The following is a 22696-nucleotide window of genomic DNA, read 5'->3' as shown; positions in this document are numbered from 1 at the left end:
ACACAATATGGTTCATATAATGCCAGACAATGTTTTAAACAAAATCTTAAAGTTTGTTTCACATACTCTATAGTGAATGCTACTTTTACAAGTGGAAAATTGTTAACAGAAAGTTTCCACAAATACTTATTGACAAAAAACACATTCAGCATAGAAAATGTTGAATAGTCAACTGTTGAATAACTTGGGGCTTAGGGATGCAAGCTTCCTGCACATTTGAAAATCTGCCTATAATTTTTATAACCTCTCTCCCAAACTTAACACAATAGCCTGCTGTTGGGCAGAAGCCTTGATGATAACATAAACAGTTGATTACACATATTTTGTATCTTAGGTGATTATATACTGTATTCTTACATAAATGTAAGCTAGGAAAAAAATATTAAGAAAATCACAAGGAAGAGAAAAGAAAGTACTATCTTGTATTTGTCGATAAGTTTATGTTGTCTGTTTATGGGATGAAGTGTCTGTTACCACCTATATCAGCAGTCTTACAGAACACAAAACACTGTAGATATCTACGTATTACTAACAGTAGATATAAAAAATGAAAGTGAGTTTATGTGCAGGTATAACAGCCCATGCACTGATAAGTGAAGCCGCAGCAGTATGATTGCTTTATGGTAGCCTGGTGTAATCCATACGATTGCTTCACAGTAGCCTAACCTAAACACCACTGTCTGGATCCTTATAAAAGGTTTATGGTCTACAGTATGATAGTCATATTCATATACTGTATTAGAAACATTGTTAACATTTTTAAAAACCCACTTACCTGTGATGATAGGCTAATATGCAGTTTCTCCCAATTATGAGAGAGAGGCATACCGTATGGTAGTGTAATTCTTTGAAAGCAAAGTTATAAAAACGGTAAGAAAACTTAATCATGATGCCCACATGAAGGTAGACTGCATGCAGGCTTGCACACCACGTGTTATACGGTGAGTACTTAGGTGTGCCACACCATCAATGGTGGTGGCACAGAAACATCTCCCATGCTATTGCAGCACAGTTACTAGCTTTACACACTCACAGATAAGTTTACTAGCTGTACAACATGGTGATGACTTAATATTCATAAGTGTAAGGAGATCATTAAGGTTTTCATGTTACATAAAGGCCCCCCCTGCCTCAAAAATCTGGTTGATTGGGCTCAGGCTCAGCTGGGCAGTTCTCAGGGGTCAGGGGCTTGCTCTAATGCAGTCAGATGGTGGTAGCTGGTGGTATCATCTCAGAGGTGTCTTCTCATGTCTGGTGCTGGGGCTCCTCAGGCCGCGAGGCATCTCCTCTTCATCCTCATCCTCTCTCCGTCTCTCTAATCTGCATGGTGGTTGAAGAGAAGCAGATAGCGGTTCCATAGCTCGTCCCTCTGCCTGCCTTGTTTCTTAAATTGACCACAGAGGCCCACCCAGGTTCGAGGGGAGGGGAGTCAGACTCCATCTCTTGATATTACTGTTCAAAAAGTTACAGACATGTTTTAAAACCATCTCAGTGGGGCTGTACTGTCCTGGTTGGTCCACACTTTAGCTTTGCCTTTTGGCTGTGTGACCTTGGGCAAGTTCCTGAACCTCTCTGTTCCTCAACTGCCATTCATTCATTCTGTCATTTTTAAGTTTAGTTGATAATACAATGTTACACTAATTTCATGTGCACAACATTGTGATTTGACAATTCTGTACATTATTCAGTGCTGACCATAAGTATAGTTCCAATCATTCACCATACAGTGTTCTTAACAATATTATTGGCTGTATTCCCTCTACTGTCCTTTTCATCTCCGTGACTTGTTTTATACCAGGAAGGTTGTATCTCTTAATCCCTTTCACCTGTTTCATCCATCAACCCACCTCCCTCCCCTGTGGCAGCCACCAGTTCTCAGTATTGATGAGTTTCTTTCTCTTTTGTTTGTTTTTTAGATTTCACACACAAGTAAAATAGTAAGGTATTTGTCTTTCTCTGACTTATTTTACTTAGTGTAAGATCTTTAGGTCAGTCCATGTTGTCACAGATGGTAAGGTCTCATTCTTTTTTCTACTGTTTATATATACCACACCTTTTTTTTTTAATGTTTATTTTTGAGAGAGAGACCGTATGAGTAGGGGAAGGTCGGAGAGAGAGGGAGACACAGAATCCGAAGCAGGCTCCATCCAGGTTCTGAACTGTCAGCACAGAGCCCAACAACAGGGCTCAAAACCAAGAACTGTTGGATCATGACCTGAGCCTACTGACCCAACCAGGCACCCAGAATTCCATTCTGTATTCCGTTCATATATCCATAGACACAGGTTGTTTCTGTATCTTGGCTATTGTAAATAATGTTGCAGTGAACATAGAAGTGTGTATATCTTTTCGAATTAGTGTTTTTATTTTCTTTGGGTAAATACCTAGTAGTGGAATAACTGGATTGTAGGACTGTTGTATTTTTAAATTTTTGAGGTCTCACCATACTTGCTTCCGTAGTGGCTGCACCAACTTATATTCCCACCAACAATGCACAAGGGTTCCTTTTTCTCCACATCTCGCCAGTATTTGTTATTTCTTGACTTTTCATAGCAGCCATTCTGGCAGGTGTGAGATATTTCGTTGTGGTTTTAAAAAAAAATTTTTTTTTTAATGTTTGTTTTGAGAGAGAGACGGAGAGTGAGTGTAGAGGGACAGGGTGAGACAGAGACACAGAATCAGAAGCAGGCTCCAGGCCCAGGTGAAGTTAACTGCTCTACCTACAAACCGCGAGATCATGACCTGAGCCAGTCAAACCCTTAATAAACTGACTGAGCCACCCAGTTGCCCCTTCATTGTGGTTTTGCTTTGTATTTCCCTAATGATTAGTGATGTTGAACATCCTTTCATGTACCTGTTGGCCATCTGTATACATTTGGAAAAATGTCTACCCAGACACAATGTCCTGTGCCCATTTTAAAAATCTGATTGTTTTTCTCATAATGACTTTTATGAGTGCTTTATATTCTAATTTGGATGATAACCCTTTATTGGATACTTCATTTGTGAATATCTTGTCCCTTATAGTAGGTTGCGTTTTCATTTTGTTGATGTTCTTCACTGTGCAAAAGCTTTATATTTTGATACAGTCCCATTTATTTTTGCCTTTGTTCTTGAAGAGACAGATCAAAAAATAAATCACTAAGACCAGTGTCAGAGAGCTTACTGCTTATGTTTTCTTTCAGGAGTTTTATGGTTTCAGGTCTCACATTTAGGTCTTTAATTTATTGAATTTATTTTTGTGTATGATGTAAGAAAGTGGTCCAATTTCCTTCTTTTGCATGTAGTGGTAGACCAGTTTTACTAACATCATTTATTAAAGAGACTGTCTTTTCCCCATTATATATTCTTCTCTCCTTTGTCATGGATTGATTATATGTGCATTTATTTTTGTGATCTCTTTCCCGTTCCATTGATGTATATGTCTGTTTTTGTGCCATGCCATACTGTTTTGATTATATAGCTTTTGTAATATAGTTTGAAATCTGGGAGCATAGTACCTCCAGGTTTGTTCTTTCTCAAGATGGCTTTGGTTATTTGGGACTTTTGTGTTTCTGTATACATTTTAGCATTATTTGTTCTAGTTCAGTGGAAAGTGTTATTGGTATTTTTGTAGGGATTGCATTGAATCTGTAGATTGCTTTGGGTGATAAGAACATTTCAGTAGTATATCTTTTCATTTATTTGTGTCATCTTTATATTTTTTCATCTGTATCTTAGTTTTCAGAGCATAGGCCACTCAATCTCTTTGGCTATACATTTATTTTTAGGTGTTTTATTTTTGATGTAATTATAGATGTGATTGTTAATTTCACTTTCTGATATTTTGATATTAGTGTATAGAAATGTGATGGATTACTGTATATTTTGTATCCTGCAACTTTACTGAAATAATTTATTCTGGTACTTTTTTTGGTGGCTTCTTATGGGTTGTCTGTATATAGTATTCTGTTATCTGCAGATAGTTTTATTTCTTCCTTAACCAATTTGAATACCTTTTACTTCTTTTTTAAAATCTGATTGCTGGGGTGTGACTTTGGTATTATTTTGAATAAGTGGCAAGAGTCGATGTCCTTATCATATGTTCCTGATCTGAGAGGGAAAACTTTCCGCTTCTAACCATTGAGAATGATGTTAGCTGTGGATTTTCATATGTGATCTTAATTAAGCTGAGGTATGCTCCCTCTAAACCCATGTTGTTGAGATTTTTTTTTTTATCACGAATGGATATTGGATTTTGCCAAAAGCTTTTTGTGCATCAATTGAGATGATTTTTATCTTTCATTTTGTTAACATGGTGTCTCTGGTTGATATGTTTGCAGATAATTAACTGTCCTTGCATCCCTGAAATAAATTCCACTAGATCATGCTGGTAGATGGTCCTTATAATGTGTTGTTGATTCACTTTGCTGAGGATTTTTGCATCTCTGTTTTGATATTGGCCTGTAATTTTCTTTTTTGTAGTAGTGCTTTTTGTCTGGCTTGCGTATCATAATGATGCTGGCCTCACAGATTTTGGAAGTTTCCTACCTCCTATTACTTTTGTAATAATTCCAGAAGACTAGGTATTAACTCTTAAAATGTTTGGTAGAATTCACCTGTGAAGTCATCTGGTTCTAAACTTTTGCTTGTTAGGAATTTTTGATTACGGATTCAGTTCACTTACCAGTAATAAGTCTATTTAAATTTTCTGTTTCTTCCCAATTCAGTTTTGGGAGGTTATATATTTTTAGGAGTTTTTCCATTTCTTCATAGTTGTCAGACATGTTGGCATATAAATTTTTGTAGTAGTCTCTTAGTAAAATTTTTTTTTTTTTTTAAATATTTTTTATTTATTTCTAGGAGAGAGAGAGAGAGACAGCATAAGCAGGGGAGGGTCAGAGAGAGAGGGAGTGACAGACTCTGAAACAGGCTCCAGGATCTGAGCTGGCAGTCAGCACAGAGCCCGACGCGGGGCTCGAACCCACGAACCGCGAGATCATGACCCAAGCGAAAGTCGGACGCTTAACCGACTAAGCCACCCAGGCGCCCCTCTTAGTAAAATTTTTTAAAAATATTTATTTATGAAGGAGAGACAGTATGAGTGGGGGAGAGGCAGAGAGAGAGGGAGACACAGAATTTGAAGCAGGCTCCAGGCTCTGAGCTGTCAGCACAAGAGCCGCATGTGGGACTTGAACCCATGAGCCGTAATAAGATCATGACCTGAGCTGAAGTCAGACACCAAACGTACTGAGCCATCCAGTCACCCATACTATAGTAGTCTCTTATAATTGTTTGTATTTCTGTGGTATTGGTTATAACTTCTCATTTCTGATTTTATATACAAGTGTCCTCCTTTTTTCTTGCTGAGTGTTGATGAGATTTTATCAGTTTTATCTTTTTGGGAAACCAGCTTTAGTTTCTTTATATTTTCTATTTTTAAATCTCAGTTTCACTATTTCCATTCTGATCTTTATTATTTCCTTCCTTCTACTTACTTTGGGGTTTTTTCTTCTTTTTCTAATTCGTTTATGCAAAAAAAATTTTTAATGTTTATTTAATTTGAGAGACAGATGGCAAGCAGGGGAGGGGCAGAGAGACGGAGAGAGAGAATCCCAAGCAGGCTTTGCACCATCAGTATAGAGTGTGGTGCAGAGCTGGATCTTATGAACCATGAGATCTTGTACCTGAGCTGAAATCAAGAGTCTGATATTTAACTGAGTGAGCCACTCCTATGCCCTCCTTCTTTTAGATGAAAGGTTAGATTGTTTGAGAGTTTTCTTGTTTTTGTAAGGTGGGTCAGTATCACTATTAACTTCTCTCGTAATACTGCTTTTGTTGTGTCTCATAGTTTTTGAAATGCTGTGTTTTCAGGGCACCTGGGTGGCTCAGTTGGTTGAACGCCCGACTTTGGCTCAGGTCATGATCTCACAGTCCGTGGGTTCAAGCCCTGCATCGGGCTCTGTGCTGACAGCTCAGAGCCTGGAGCCTGCTACGGATTTTGTGACTCCCTCTCTCTCTCTGCCCCTCCCCCACCCACTCTCTGTCTCTCAAAATAAAATCAACACATAAATTAAAAATAAATAAAAATAAGAAAAAAGAAATGCTGTGTTATCACTGGAGTCCTCTGATTTTTTTTTTAAATTGACCGCATTGGTTGGTTAGTAGTGTGTTTTAGCCTCCCCAGGTTTTCGTCTTATTGTTCATTTCTGGTTTTATTCTCTCGTGGTTAGAAAAGATGCTTGAAATGATTTCAGTCTTAAATTTATTGAGCCTTTGTTGTGTCCTAACCTGTGATTTATCCTGGAGACGGTTCTGTGTGCACTTGAGAAGAATGTGTATTGTATTCTGTTTCGGATGGATTGTTCTATATATATCCATTAAGTCCATCTGGTCTAATATGTCTTTCAAGGCCAGTGTTTCCTTACTAATTTTATGTGGATGATCCATCTGCTGTGCAAGTAGGAAGTTAAAAGTTCCCTGTTGTATTATTGTCAGTTTCTCCCTTTGCATCTGTTACTGTTTGCTTTATAAATTCAGGTGCTCCTTTGTTGGCTGCACAAATGTTTCCAAATGTTTTCTTCTTGTCGTATTGATTCCTTTATCATTGTGTAGTGCCCTTGTCTCTTATTACAGCTTTTGTTTTAAAGTGTATTTTTCTTGATATAGGTATTGCTACTCCAGCTTTTACTTTGTTCCGTTTGCATAGAATATCTTTTTCCATTACCCCACTTTTAGTCTGTGTGTCTTTAGATTGGAAGTAAGTTTCTTGTAGGGACTATTTACACAGGCCTTTTTTTTGAAATCTATTCAGCCATCTTACCTATTTTGATTGGAATCTTTACATTTAAAGCAATTATTGATAGGTGTGTATTGCCATTTTAAAAATTGTTTTCTTGTTTTTGTAGTTCCTGTTCCTTTTTTCTTCTATTGCTCTCTTCCCTTGTGATTTACATTCTTTAGTGTTATGTTTGGATTCCTTCCTTTTTGTGTGTATGTTGTAAGGGTTTGGTTTGAGGTCGCCATGCGGTTTATATATAATAACGTACGTATATAACAGCCTGTTTTAAGTTTTTTAAATAGGAGTGCATTCTGCAAGCACTACGTCTTTACTCACCTCACTTACCACCCTCGTGCACACACAGGTTTTATGTTTTTTTTGTTGTTTTTTTTTATTTTATTTTTTTTAATGTTTATTTATTTATTTTTTTATTTCTAGGAGAGAGAGAGAGAGAGAGAGAGAGAGACAGCGTGAGCAGGGGAGGGTCAGAGAGGGAGGGAGTCACAGACTGAAACAGGCTCCAGGCTCTGAGCTGGCAGTCAGCACAGAGCCTGATGCGAGACTCGAACCCACGAACCACGAGATCATGACCTAAGCGAAAGTCGGACGCTTAACCGACTAAGCCACCCAGGCGCCCTGGTTTTATGTTTTTGACATCTGTTTTAGGCCTTTTTATTTAATGAGTCCCTTAACTAATTATTGTAGATTTTGTTGATTTTACTGCTTCTGTTTTTTAACCCTCATACCAGCTCCATCGTGGTTGATCTGCTTCCTTTTCTATAAGTTTTCCCTTACTAATGAGATTTTTTCTTTTAGGTATTTTCTTATGACTAGTTTTGGCCTTTTATTTTCTGCTTAAAGAATTCCCTTTAATGCTTCTTGTAAAGCTGGTTTAGTGGTGATGAACTCTTTGGAAAACTCTTTTATCTCCTTAAATTCTGAATGGTAATCTTGCTGGGTGTGTTTGGCTGTAGGTTTTTCCCTCTCAGCACTTTGAAAATTTCGTGCCTCTCTTGGCCTGCAGACTTTTTACTTAAAATTGGGGCGCCTAGGTGGCTCTGTTGGTTGAGTGTCTGACTTTGGCTCAGGTCATAATCTCACAGTTTGTGAGTTCAATCCCCACATCGGGCTCTGTGCAGACAGCTCAGAGCCTGGGGCCTACTTCGGATTCTGTGTCTCCCCCTCTGCCCCTCCCATGATCATGTTCTGTCTCTCTCTCTCAATGATAAATAAACGTTAAAAAAATTTTTTTTTAAAGCAATGATAGTTGGCAGAGGATTCATCTCTTGTAACACTATCACCAGAGGCCTAGCCTTCTCCCCTTCTGTAACTGGCATCTTGCTGTGATGTGGCTGGAATTGCATTAAGCCTGTGTATGAACTTGGGGAGGATTGGCATCTTTAGTATCTTGGGTCTTCTAATCAAGGAGTGCGGTGAGCCTCATGTATGCCAGCCGAGCCCCCCAGCACCAGCACCTGGTCAGAGTGGCACTGGGGTCATGGGCATCCTGCTCAGGCGCCGCAGCTCCTACCCTGTTTGCTGTGGGAGGGGTGGGAGAGAGCCACCCCTTTCCCTCTTCTCCCTCCCAGGAGCTCCTACCCCTGGCGCTGGGTCACCAGAAGCCCTGAGCCCAGGAGCACAGAGGCGTGCTTTGCATAAAGACCTACACCAGCCAGAGGCATTAAACCTAACAGAGTCTTTCAGGCATTTAAGAAGGACAAGGTCAGTGACCAAGACCTTAATTGGCCCAAAACAGAGGTTGGACCTGGAAAATAGACCGCGTTCTCCATTTCCTTCCAGATTCTGTAATTGACATAGTTGGTATTTGTTATGACTATAGTATTGTTAGTGTGTAACACGGTCGTGTTGTTAAGAGACCTAAGGAGACCTTAGGAAAAAATTATTACCCTTTTGCATTATCTTCTTCATTGTGGTGGTCAGAGAAACACACTTTCATACAGGATTTTTGCAGTTCCCTAAAATGTGTACTACGTGATTTGTGGTCAGCTCCTGCAGTGGTTTTCTGTCTCCTTCAGTGACACTTCTCCAGGCTGTGCTGCTGCCCAGGAAAGCGAAGAATTAAATGTGAGATTGTGAGAACCTGTCAGTGATCTCTCTGTTTCCAGCTGCTGCACTTGTCTCAGTACCAAAGAACAGCAGCTACCTTCAATTCTTTACTAGTGTGTGGTACTTGCTATATGTTTTTTCTTTCTTTCTTGTAAATGTTTATTTTTGAGAGAGACCGTGCGAGTGGGGGAGGGCAGAGAGAGAGGGAGACAGAGAATCTGAAGCAGGCTCCAGGCTCTGAGCTGTCAGCACAGAGCCCAATGCAGGGCTTGAACTTTGGAAAGGTCAGACTGACTAAGCCACCCAGGCCCGCCACTTGTTATATTTTCTTCTAGCATTTGTACACTTCACAGAGGTCTTTTTATGGAACTCACGTATGTTGGAAAAGTGTTTTTGTTCCTGAAGTTGTCAAACTGTTTCCCATGTTGCTAACTCTTTTCACTTAAACCCAGTTCGTATGGTGGCTTCATGTTTTTGTTGATCAGATAGCAGATTTTACACTGCTATTGACAGAACATGATCATTTTGATGGTGAAGATAAAATTATTGCCTTATATGATTAATAACAAAACCCAAAATGTTATTTTATACTTGAGGTTGTATAAGTTTCATCTGAACCAGAGTGCAAAGATCTCTACAGAAATGATATGCATGGGGCACCTGGGTGGCTCTGTTGGTTAAATGTCCAGCTCTTAATTTTGACTCAGGTCATGATCTCAGGGGTGCATGAGTCACACCTCTGCGCTGACAGTGCGTTGCCTGCTTGGGATTCTCTCTCTCCTTGTTTCTTCTGCACCTGCCCCACTCGTAATCTCTCTCTCTCTTCTGTGAAAATAAATTTTAAAAAAATGATGTTTATAAAACAACCCTAAAAATTAGATGTTGTTACAAAGGTTAGGAAAGAGAATACCAAAATTCATTTTCTCAAAATAGAATCTTGCTGTCTCCAAAAAAATAAAACAAACCCAGCTGTTAATCTTGTGGGGATCCCCGTATACATATATAACTAGTTGTTTTTCTCTTGCTCCTTTTAAGATTCTCTTTATATTTAATTTGTGACAATTATAATGTGTCTTGCTATGGGTCTCTTTGGGTTAATTTTGTTTGGGGCTCTTTTTAATTTCTGGACCTGATGTGTGTTTTCTTCCCCATGTTAGGGAAGTTTTCAGGTGTTATTCCTTAATCTGAGTTTTCTTACTATGCTTGATATTTTCCTAGTAGAGATCCCTTAGGTAACTGTCCTCATCCCCCAATTTTTTTCTTTTGATGTTTACTTTGGGTGATTTCTACTACTCTTAGAGATTGCTGATCTGTTCTTCTGTATCATCTACTCTGTTTATTCCATAAAATGTATTTTTCATTTCTTTTACTGTATTCTGCTCTGATTGATAACTTTCTTATATTATGGAGATTTTTTTGTCTCTTTGTTGAAGTTTTACACTCATCCATTCTTCTCCCAAGTTTGGTGAGCATCTTTATTTACTTTGAACTGTTTATGGGGAAGATTGCTTATCTTTGTTTCATTTAGTTGTTTTTCTAAGGATTTGTCTTTTGTTCTTTCATTTAGAATGTATTTATCTTCCTACTTTGGCCGATTCTCCTCATGTATTACGGAGTTCAGCCACATCTTGGTCTTGAAGGCGTGGCCTCACGGGGGGGGGGAGATGTCAGGGGCTCAGAAGGGCAGACCTCCCTAGTCCCCTGTGTGGCCTGCCTGCACCCTCTTATTGTGTTGGCCGAGGCTGTTGGGGGTCGGGGGGGGGCCTCTGGCCCAGCTGAGACCCAGTTGTCTTGAAAAACAGACATTCTGTTGAATTGCAAACATAGTATGTAAATTTTAAGTGCTAGAAGTTATTTAGAAAGGAGGATCTCGGGATTATATTCGTTGGATATTACTAGAGAGACTTAAATGTTAAATGACACCTTTCCTTCTGTGTGATAGGCTCATCTCTCACTGGAATTGCAAAGGGACAGCCACATGAAACAGCTCCTCCTCATCCAGGAGAGGTGGAAAAGGGCCAAGCGGGAGGAGAGACTGAAAGCCCAGCAGAGAACAGATAAGGATGCGGCTGCCCAGCTTCAGGCCCTGCACAAGCCCGCTTCCGAGGGTGCGGAGGGCCAGGGTCCCCTTCTCTCTGAGAAACACAGCCCTTCCATGGAGAAGCATCTGCCTGAAGTCCAGGGGGTCTTTGACAGGGATCCAGACACGCTACTGTTTTTACTTCAGCAGAAGAGGGAGCCGGCAGAGCCCTGCATTGGAAGCAAAGCCCCCAAGGACGACAAGACAATCATAGAGGAGCAGGCGACCAAGATCGCAGACTTGAAGAGACACGTGGAATTCCTTGTGGCTGAGAATGAAAGGTTACGGAAGGAAAACAAACAACTAAAGGCTGAAAAGGCCAGACTTCTAAAAGGCCCAGTAGAAAAGGAGCTGGATGTAGATGCCGATTTTGTAGAAAAGTCAGAGCTGTGGAGCTTGCCACCACATTCGGAAACTGCCACAGCCTCTCCAACCTGGCAGAAGTTTGCAGCAAATACCGGCAAAGCCAAGGATATCCCCATACCCAACCTTCCTCCCTTGGACTTTCCATCTCCAGAACTTCCCCTTATGGAGCTCTCTGAGGATATTCTGAAAGGATTTATGAATAATTAAAATGAAAGGCCATAAAGGAACTGAGAAGAAAGGACAAAATAATAGAATAATACAGTTAATCCAGAAAAAAAAAAGGGAAAACCACATGCAAGGGTGATTCCAGAGATGCTTCGTCACCTGGCGCACTGTGGGAGAAGTGTCGCTGGGGCTTGGAAAACAGTCACTGTGAAGTACGTCATGTCCGATTGACTGACTCGAGCTAACGATTCCAGACTTGGCGGACACTAGACTCTCGGATGTTGACTTTCTCCTGATACAAACCAAATGGCTACCTGGAATAATTTTTTCAAGCAACAGTTATTTTTCTTATCTTCAGGGTTAAAATGTATAAAAGTATGTTATGTCTAATTAATCTATAATGCCATAAATGATAATGCAAAAACCTAAATAATATGGTGGCCTGAGGGGCCCACCTTGTATTTGAAACATGCTTTCTATCATGCATTGACTGTATGCATTTTGTTATGTACATTTCGTTTGTTGAATAAGGTGTGTGAGACACACCTTTGTAGATGAAACTGTGTGCCACACTTTGCACTACTCATGACATAATGAGAACCTCAAGACTATCAGGAGAAATATTTAAATTTCCATTTTATGAAGAAAGGAACCAAATTGTTATGCTTTTTTTTTAATTAACCGGTTTACATAATTAATCAGGGTGCATTTTAAGTTCTAACTTTTTTGTTTATTGTTTAAATGTATCATTTGAAAATACTAAGGAAATATCCTTTACTGATGCATGAGTGGAAGTAATGGTAGTTGGCAGTGTTTGATTGTAAGAAATGAATAAAGTAATTGTGTTTCATACCTTTGTTGAACGTGTTGATAGTTTAAAAGCACATTTTGTGTGGTTTCTCTTGTAAATCCTGAAGATGAAGAGATTGAGCCAATGACGAATTACTCTGGTATGCGTTGTGGTAGTCTGTTTTCCCCCATGACTGAAGTGAAAGAGCATAAGGAAGGTCTTGAGGTTTAAAGGTGTGCTCGGCCACAGGTGGCTGTCCCCTGGGCCCCTGCCACCAGCCAGCGCCCGCTGGTTGGGGAGCGTCACGTGGGTGTGCTACCACCCATGCGCCAGGAGTGGGGGGCGGGTAGAGTGAAACATTTGGGTACAGGCCATGGGGTGTATTTAAAGCATAGATTTGGCTTATTGTATGGGATTGTGGGAGGGACAGAAATGGACACACGCCCCACTGCCTCAGAGACTGGGTCAGGGACAGCTGGGTTGAGGGGTGGGATCAGGCTCACTGGGTGATGAAACTAGCAGAAATAAGACGAGGCGAGGTGACCGTGACTGTGCCAGGGCCACATTTGGTCAGGTCTCATCTTGATGCAGATGAAACCAAAGATAAACTAGCTTCTTATGAATAAGACCTCTTCCTATTCTCTATTAAAAGTTAATGTCAGTTTGGGAGGGCCGGGATGGCTTAGTTGGTTAAGTATCTGATTTTGGCTCAGGTCATGATCCCACAAACCATGGGTTAGAGCCCCACATTGGGTGAGCCCACCTCTCCCCCTCTCTCTTTGTCTCTTTCATGGGATTCTACCCTCTCCCCCGCCCCTTGCTCACTTGTGTCCTCTCAAAATAATAAATAGAATGTTATGTCAGTTGTGTCCATCTCAGTGTTGGAATATCCCAGACTCAGAAATCTTGGCCTAACATTCCTTATAAAACTTCAGGTTTAAAAGTTTGTGCCCTGGATAAACTTACGAGCCTTGCTATTTGTCTCTGAAAAATGAGCTTGGTAGGGCACCTGGGTGGCTCAATCAGTTAAACATCTGACTCTTAATTTCAGTTCAGGTCATGATCTTGTGGTTAGTGTGAGTTCGAGCCCCACTACCAGTGCGGAGCCTTCTGGGGACTCTCTCTGCCCCCATCTCTCCCTGCCCCTCCCCTGCTTGTGCTCTCTAGAGAGAAATAAAATGAGCTTGGTTGTATTTTGACAGGAACCCTTCCTAAGACCTCCTCTTCCACCAACAGCTTCTCCCTTGCTCCCTCCACTCTTTCTCAGCCAGCAGTGTGGCCCGTGTTTACCAGAACCCCACTCTGAGCATCTCCAGAAAGTGCACACTTAGTGGACTTCTCCTTCACTGTTGTTCTGAAGCTCCTACACTAGTTAATTCTTGTTCAATCTGGTTAAGTTTTGTGTTTGAATCTTAACAGACTGTCTTCTGACCACTACGACTTGGTGCCTCTGTGGCTTCCTAGTGGTGTCTTCCACAGAGTAGGTAAGTAAATAAAAACACACGCCATCTCCTCTGGGGCTTTCGGGTGTTTTGCGTCTTCTGTTCAGCTGAAGGCACTGTGCGGGATTTAGCAATAGCTTGTTTCCATCAAATGGCAATGCATTATGCTTGTACGGGAAGCTCACGGGTGCTTGTCCTAACTTACTCAGTTGGTGGCCTGTCACTGTTGAACCCAGATGGCTAGCTGAAAGGCCCAGGTTCTCCGGTTCTGCTTTTACAGAATGATAAACATTTCTTTCAGAAATGAAGTGGTATGTGGTGAGTCTTAGCTGTCTGCCATGGCGTAACCACAGGTAACCTCTACTTCCTGCAAACCGTGTGTAAGAGAAAAGAGAGCAAGAAGAAGTTTTCAAGATCGTTCCTTCAAAGCCATTGTCTATCCCTCATGTTTTAGTAAGTTTATTGAAATCATCAAAATATGGGGTCTCTAAAACCACTCAAAATGTTAAGTACATTATCTTTGTGCTTTTAACGCTTTGTGGGTACTATTTCTTTTGATATATTATGGACGTCATAATATTTAAAGCCCTCAAGACCCATTACCTCATCATGAAACAAATCAAGGCCCAGAAGGTCATGACCGATGTGAAGTTTTTTACCATCTTGGGGACAGAGCCAAGAGTAAAGTGGTTTGACAGTAAAGCGGTTTGACAGTCTTGTGCTCTTGTTATGGGGCCACGTGGGGCTCAGTTGTTCTGCTGTGGCCACTGAGTGGCATGCTCCCATTCCCCTTAAGGTGCTCGCCGTCCATGCTGGACACACTGCTGCTGCAGGTACGCACTGCACTCTGCTTCCCAAGGACAAGTTGGGGACCCTGTGCTGAAGGTTGTCGGTCCTTACACTCCATTGTAAAAAGCCTATGTCCATTTCCTGTGCTGTCCCTTTTCATTCGTGCAGGGTTGTGATTAAAGTGTTGTTTTAGAAGGTGAAGAATGCTAGTGTGAGGCAGTTGGCCATAGGATGTTTAAAATATACATGAAGAGTCCAGGCTTTTACAAACTGTAATATTAGTAGCTCTTATTGTATCATTCTAGACCAGTAGGCTATGAAAATAAAGATCAAAAGTGATCATTACTATATTGTCAGAATCCCAGCATAGCTGAATCAGAGACCTCTGTGGGAGCAAAGGGCATGGTTTTAAAAAGGAGAGCCTCTTCCAAGATTTGCCTATTTTGCTGCAGTAGGATAGTGTCTGTGAAGAGTCACTGCCGAGCAAGCAGTGCCATCTAGTGGACGGTGAGAAACTTTTCTGGGTCTTGTTGGGTCAAAAGGGGAGTGTGGGCCATGGAGTTAAGAACTCCTTAGTTGGTCTCTAGTAAATACCTCATACTTAAATATCTTCTAGTATTCAGTAAATATTCTCTTATTCAAGAGTCATTTGTAGATACGTATAGGCAAAAAGGGAAAGCCTCAATTTAAATCAGATATTTAACAAACCTCCTCATGTGCCACTAAACTTGTAAAGTAGCTAGTGTAGCCTTCACGGGAGAAGGAATGTGACCAGAGGATAGGGAAACAGCTTCCTTGGGAGAGAAGACAGCATGAACAAAAACATGGAGTCTGAAATGGAAGAGGAACTGTAAGCTTGGTCACAAATCCTGGCAAGACTTGTGAGGAAATCTGGTAGACTAGGCTCACATGGATCGTCCATTTCCTAAAAGTGAGGGGACTGGGATCAGGTCCTGGTCTTGAGGAGTGGAAAATATTTGGAATATGCTCCCATAGTTAGGACTGCTTGGTGGCCAAAAGGATCTCAGAGAAGATGAGCTCAGTTCTTGTGGTTTAGTTTGCTTCTCTGCTATAGGTGGTCAGGTTCTTGGTAAGACAAAAGGACAAAAAGTGGAGGAATCAAGGATACAAATAAGAATATCTTGTTTTTCATTAATGTTCACTTTTGAGAGAGGAGAGAGAGCAGGGGAGAGGCAAAGAGAGAGGGGGATGGAGGATCCAAAGGGGGCTCAGTGCTGATAGCAGAGAGCCCTGATACAGGGCTTGAACTCATGAACGGTGAGATCAGATGTGAGCCAGAGTTGATGCTTAACCAACTGAGCCACTCAGGCACCCCCAAGTGAGAATATCTTCAGTATTACTAATCAGTCCAAGATGTACAAAGGATGTAAAACAGGTTAGATGATTAGGGAGCACAGTAGGATTGATGTATTAAAGCCTCACTAGGGGTTCCCAAAGGTAAAGGTTACTTTCTAGAAAGAAAGGGAGATTGTAGTCTGAAAAAGGGGTTCAGACTTCTAGGACTATGTTCCCCTTGAAGTCGATCCTCCAAAGAAAAATTTTGCTGCTGAGGGTTATTAGAAAGCCCCAGAACCTCTCCGTTGCCACCAGTAGATCTTGTCTTGGCTTTGGATTAGATGATTCCGTGTTCTTGTGAGAAAATGGCTGCTCAGAGAGGGATCAATCTGAAACAGATGTTAATCTCTGGCCCAAACCCTTTACTTTCGGGTTAAAACTAAATATGGACACAGCAAGAAATTGAGTGGGAGAAGGGTCATAGACCCATTTTCATCTTTTGCTAGTTTTATTAAAAAAACCCATCTCTTTGAGGGGCACCTGGGTGGCTTAGTAGATTAAACATCTGACCATTGATTTTGGCTCAGGTCATGATCTCCTGTTTCACAAATTTGAGCTCCATGTCAGGCTCTACACTGATGGTGCCGACCCTGCTTGTGATTCTTTCTGTCTCTCTCTGCCCCTCCCCCGCTCACTTGTATAGGTGTCTGTGAGTGCTCTCTCTCACTCACTCGCTCTCTCACTCGTGCTCTCTCTCTCTCTCTTACATGGGAAAGCCCATAACCCTATCAGCTGATTTTTAAGGTCAGAAGGGAGTGGCATGATATATTCAAAATGTTGAAAGAAAAAAAATGCAGTCAAGAATTCTCTATCCAGCAAGGCTATCATTCAGAATAGGAGGGATAGAGATTCCCAGACTAACAAAAGTTTAAGGAATTAATGACCACTAACCCAGTCCTACAAGAAATGTTAAGGGGGACTCTTTGGGTAGAAAGGAAAGACCATAGGTAGGAAGTAGAAAGCATAAAAGCAGTAAAATTTTATCTATAAAAATCAGTTAAAAGATTTGCAAAATAAAAGATATAAAATAGAAGGCTATGACATCGTATATTTGATATGTTTGAATGGGTTCAAACTTAGGTGACTGTCAACTTAATATAGGCTGCTATATGCATAAGATGTTTATATGAACCTAATGGTAGCCACAAATTAAAAACCAGTAATAATGCAAAAAATAAAAAGGGATCCAAATGTATCATAAAAGAAAGCCAGCACACTGTGAGAAAATAGACCAAGAGAAGAAAGGCGCAGAGAGCTATAAAAACAACCATGAAACAAGTAACAAGATGGCAGTAGTACATACCAATCAAAACTTAACTTTGAATGTACATGCACTAAATGCTCCAATCAGAAGACATAGGGTGATGGAATGGATAAAAAAACAAGATTTATATGCTGTCTACGGAGGCTTATTTCAGACTTAAGGCATATGTAGATTGAAAGTGAAGGGATGGGAAAAGCATTTATGATGCCAATGGAAGAGAAGAAAAAAGCCAATGTAGCAATTCTTATATCAGACAAAATTAGACTTTAAAACAAAGACTATAAGAAGATACAAAGAAGGACATAAGTGAAATAATCCAACAAGAAGATCTAACAATTGTAAATATTTATGCACCAAACATTGGACTAACCAAATAGATAAAGCAGCTAATAATAAACATAAAGGAAGTAATTGAAAATAAAACATTAATAGTAAGGGAGGTTAACACCCCACTTACATCAATGGATACATCATCCAAACAGAAAATCAACAGGGACATAGTGGCTTTGAATGACACATTGGACCAGATGGATCTAACATATACATTCAGAATTTTCCATCCTAAAACAGCAGAATACACATTCTTTTCAAATGCATATGGAACATTCTCTAGAATAGATCACCTATTCTAGACAAAACAAATCTCAACAAACTCAAAAAGATCAAAGTCATATCATGCATCTTTTCCAACCACAACACTATGAATCTAAAAATCAACCACAAGAAAAATTCTGGGGAGAACACAGATAACATGGAGGTTAAATAACATGCCACTAAGCAATGAATGGGTCAACCAAGAAATCAAAGAGGAAATAAAAAAATACAGAGACAAAATGAAAACAAAATACAACAGTCCAACATCTTTGAGATATAGCAAAAGTGGTTTTAAGAGGGAAGTTTATAGCAATACAGGCCTGCCCCAAGAAGCAAGAAAAATCTCAAACAACCTAACCTTACATCTAAAGAAGCTAGAAGAAGAACAAATAAAACCAAAAGCAGGAGGGAAATAATAAAGATGAGAGCAGAAATAAGCAAAATAGAATTAACAACAACAACAAAGAAAAAACAAGATCAATAAAATCAGAATCTGGTTCTTTCAAAAGGTCAGTAAAATTAATAAAACTTTAGCCAGACCATTAAAGAGAGAGAGAGGAGGAGAGACTCAAAATCAGAAATAAAAGAGGAGAGAGGCACCTAGGTGGTTCAGTTGGTTGAGTGTCTGACTCTTGATTTTGATTTTGGCTTGGGTCATGATATCAGTTTGTAAGATTGAGCCCCCTGTCAGGCTCTCTGTGCTGATAGCAAGGAGCCTGCTTGGGATTCTCTCTCTCCCTCTCTCTGTCCCTCCCTTGCTTGCACACTCTCTCTCAATATAAATAAACATTTGGAAAAGAAATGAAAGAGGAGAAATAACACCACCAAGAAATACAAAGGATTATAAAAGACTACTACCAAATAATTATATGCCAACAAACTGGACAACCTAGAAGAAATGGATAAATTCCTAGAAATATATAACTCCCCAAAACTGAATCAGTAAGAAATAAAAAGTAGACAGACCAATTGCCAACAATGAAATTGAATCAGATGGTTTTACAGGTGAATTTTAGCAAATATTTAATGAAGAGTAGAATATGTATTCTTCTCAGGCAATCCAAAACCTAGAAAAGGAAAAAGAAAATCTTTCATATTCATTCTATAAGGCCTGCATTACCCTGATACTAAAACTAGATAAAAACACTAAAAAAAAAAAAAAAAAAAAAAAAACAAAAAGCTGGTATCTCTCATGAACACAGATGCACAATATTAGCAACCCAAATCCAACAACATTAAAAAAATCATTCACCACGTTCAAGTGGAGTTTACTCNATGAAGAGTAGAATATGTATTCTTCTCAGGCAATCCAAAACCTAGAAAAGGAAAAAGAAAATCTTTCATATTCATTCTATAAGGCCTGCATTACCCAAAAAAAAAAAAAAAAAAAAAAAAAAAAAAAAAAAAAAAAAAAAAAAGGAACTACAGGCTGGTATCTCTCATGAACACAGATGCACAATATTAGCAACCCAAATCCAACAACATTAAAAAAATCATTCACCACGTTCAAGTGGAGTTTACTCCCAGTATGCAAGGGTGGTTCAATATTCACAAATCAATGTGGTAAATCACATCATCAAGAGAAAGGATAAAAACCATAGACCATTTCAATAGATGCAGAAAAAGCATTTGACAGAGACAACATCCAGTCATGATAAAAACCCTCAACAAAATTGGTTTAGAGGAAACACACCTCAACATAATAAAAGCCATATATGAAAAACCCACAGCTAATATACTCAATGGTGAAAACCTGAGAGCTTTTACCCTAAGGTCAGGAACAAGACAAGGATGTCCACTCTCATTACTTTCATTCAACAGGGAACTGGAAGTTCTAGCCATAGCAATCAGACAAGACAAAGGAATAAAAGGCATCTAAATTGGTAAGGAAGAAATAAAACTCTCACTACTTGCAGATGACATATTACATATGTCACCCTAAAGACTCTTCCAAAAAGTTGCCAGAATTAATAAGTGAATTCAGTAAGGTCACAAGATACAAAAATCAATATACAGAAATTTCTAAACCCTAATAATGAAGTAGCAGAAAGAAAAATTAAGTATCCCACCAATAGCATAAAAAATAATATGATACCTAGAATATGCTTAACCAAAAAGGTAAAAGACCTATACTGTGAAAAGTATAAAACCCTGATGAAAGAAACTGAGGATGATTCAAACAAATGGAAAGATATTCCATGCTCATGGACTGGAAGAACAAATATTGTTAAAATGTCTATACTACTCAAAGGAATCTACAGATGTAATGCAATCCCTATCAAAATACCAACAGCATTTTCCATAGAAGTAGAACAAAAAAAATCCTAAAACTTGCAGGGAACCACAAAAGACCCCGAATAGCCAAAGCAATCTTGAAAAAGAACACAGCTGAAGGTATCACAATTCAGACCTCAAGAAATACTACAAAGCTGTAGTAATCAGTATGGCACTGACACAACAGTAGACACATAGATCAGTGGAACAGAATAGAGAGCCCAGAAATAAACTCAGGATTATACGGTCAATTAATCTGTGACAAAGGAAGCAAAAATATGCAATGGGAAAAAGTCTGGTGTTGAAAAAACTGGACAGCTCCATGCAAGAATGAAAGTTTCTTACACCATACATAGAGAAACAAAATAAAAATCTGCACAGTAAAGGAAACAACCAACAAAACTAAAAGACAACCAACTGAATGGGAGAAGCTATTATAAGTGACATAGTCAATAAAATTAGTATCCAAAATATACAAAGAGTTTACACAACTCAACACCACAATAGTAAATAATCCAACTAAAAATGAGCAGAAGACATGAACAGACATTTCTCCAAGGAAGATGTAAGATGGTTAACAGACAACATGAAGAGATGCTTAACATCACTAATCATCAGGGAAATGCAAATCAAACCACACTCAGCTATCACCTCACATCATATTGCAAAGAATGGCTGAAATAAAAAACAAAAGAAACAAGAGTTGGAGAGAAAAGGAAACCTCTTTCACTGTTGGTAGGAATGCAAACTAATATGGCCACTATGGAAAACAGTATGGAGGTCCCTAAAAGTATTAAAAATAGAACTACCATATGATCCAGTAATTGCACTATTTGGTATTTACCTCCAATGTACAAAAACACTAATTTGAAAAGACATATTACCAGTGTTTACTGCATTATTTACAACAGCCCAAGTTGCATGGATAGATAAATGGATAAAGATGTGGTGCATGTATACAATGGACTATTTACTCAGCCATAAAAAAAGAATGAAATCTTGCCATTTGTGACTGCATAGATGAATCTAGAGAGTGTAAATCTAAGTAAAATAAGTTAGAGAAAGACAAATAGCATGATTTCACTCATAAGGAATTTAAGAAAATCGACAAAGAAAAATGAGACAAACCGAAAAATAGACTCTTAACTATAAGAAGTCATAATTACCGGAGGGAAGGTGGGAGGGACGATGGGTGAAACAGGTGAGGAGACTTAAAAGTACACTCCTGTGATGGGTACGGAGTTACAGAATTGTTGAATCACTATTGTACACCTGAAACTAACAGAACACTATGTTAACTATAGTGAAAGTAAAATTTTACAGTTTTTTTAAAAAGTTGACTATATGTAATACTTGAGGTATTTGTTGAATTTTTGAAAAGAGGTTCATATTAGAAGACGGGTGACAGAATGAATAGGCTCACAATTCAAGACAGACAGAGAGACTTGGACTTTGGCTATTTGTTTTTATTATTTTTAAACATTTTTAAAAGTGCCTGGGTGGCTCAGTCAGTTGAGCATCTGACTCAATTTGGGATGAAGTTATGATCCCATCGGATCAAAAGCTGTATTTGCTTCTGTGCTGCTGTGCTGCGTGGAACCTGCTTAAGAGTCTCTCTCCTTGTCTGTCTCCCTGCTCACATATGCCCTCTCTCTCTAAAATACAAAAAATAAAAGTAATCTCTACACCCCACGTGAGGCTCAAACTCATGACACGGAGAGTTGCATGTTCTAGTGACTGAGCCAGCCAGGTGCCCCTATTTTTTTCATTGTCTTTTCGTGGTTATGTGGCAGTGAATCTACTTGTGGGCTTTTAACACCGTTAGAAATATTTAGTTTAGGGGCGGCTGGGTGGCTTAGTCGGTTAAGCGTCCGACTTTCGCTTGGGTCATGATCTCGCGGTTCGTGGGTTCAAGCCCCGCGTCGGGCTCTGTGCTGACTGCCAGCTCGGAGCCTGGAGCCTGTTTCAGTCTGTGACTCCCTCTCTCTCTGACCCTCCCCTGCTCACGCTGTCTCTCTCTCGCCTAGAAGTAAAAAAAAATATTAAAAAAAAATATTTAGTTTAAAAGTTAGGATGGCAGAGTACCTGCTTCAAGTGAACTTGAACCTTTTTTCAGGCTCCGCACTTTCCCTGTCTGCTGCTTACAAAAATGTCCCAACATAAATTTATAGGGAACAATTTGAGTATGATGTGAACTTTTTTTAAAGGCAATTTTGTCTGCAAGAAAAACTTAAGTGAATGCAGAAAATTGCATCATGTGAACCTTCATGATGGTGATGAGTCGCACCTACCCCTCCGCCCACACCTGGGGGTACACCTTCCCCCCCAATTCCATTAACCCTTCTTCCAACAACTCACAGTATTTCTCACCAGGCGGCAACCCTTCTGATGCCCAGTTCTAATGCCAACTTCTACTCTTCTATGGGGCGAAGTGCCATTTATTTTATAGTGTTAACCTATTCTTAAACATTTAACATATGTTAAAACACTATGGCCTCACTTTGTAAAAAAATTTTTTTTTAATGTTTGAGAGAGAAAGAGAATGCGAGCAGGGGAGGAGCAGAGAGAGAGGGAGGCACAATCTGAAGCTGTCAGCACAGAGCCCGATGCTCAAATTCACAAATCGTGAGGTTATGACCTGAGCTGAATCGGACGCTTAGCCAACTGGGCCACCCAGGTGCTCTGGACTCACTTTTTAAAATGTGTCACTGAGGGGCGCCTGTGTGCCTCAGTTGGTTAAGCGTCTGAC

At 39.7% G+C, this 22696-nt stretch overlaps 1 protein-coding gene across 2 annotated transcripts in view; it reads left to right on the top strand.

Moving 5' to 3' along the window:
- The window catches only part of NRBF2 (nuclear receptor binding factor 2), a 37468-nt gene extending 25914 nt beyond the window's left edge, over positions 1–11554 (top strand). For both annotated transcript variants that reach the window (XM_039217461.1, XM_039217462.1), the window contains exon 4: positions 10770–11554. In XM_039217461.1, the coding sequence (XP_039073392.1) occupies positions 10770–11480 (711 nt within the window). In that variant the 3' untranslated portion in view covers positions 11481–11554. The remainder of the gene's footprint in view (positions 1–10769) is intronic.
- Positions 11555–22696: the final 11142 nt, after the last annotated feature.

This window comes from Hyaena hyaena, unplaced genomic scaffold, assembly GCF_003009895.1.
Source record: "Hyaena hyaena isolate Hyena2069 unplaced genomic scaffold, ASM300989v1 scaffold_695, whole genome shotgun sequence".
NCBI classification, from domain to species: domain Eukaryota; kingdom Metazoa; phylum Chordata; class Mammalia; order Carnivora; family Hyaenidae; genus Hyaena; species Hyaena hyaena.
The sequence above is the reverse complement of the archived record's forward strand: the minus strand, read 5'-3'. Positions and strand labels throughout refer to the sequence as shown.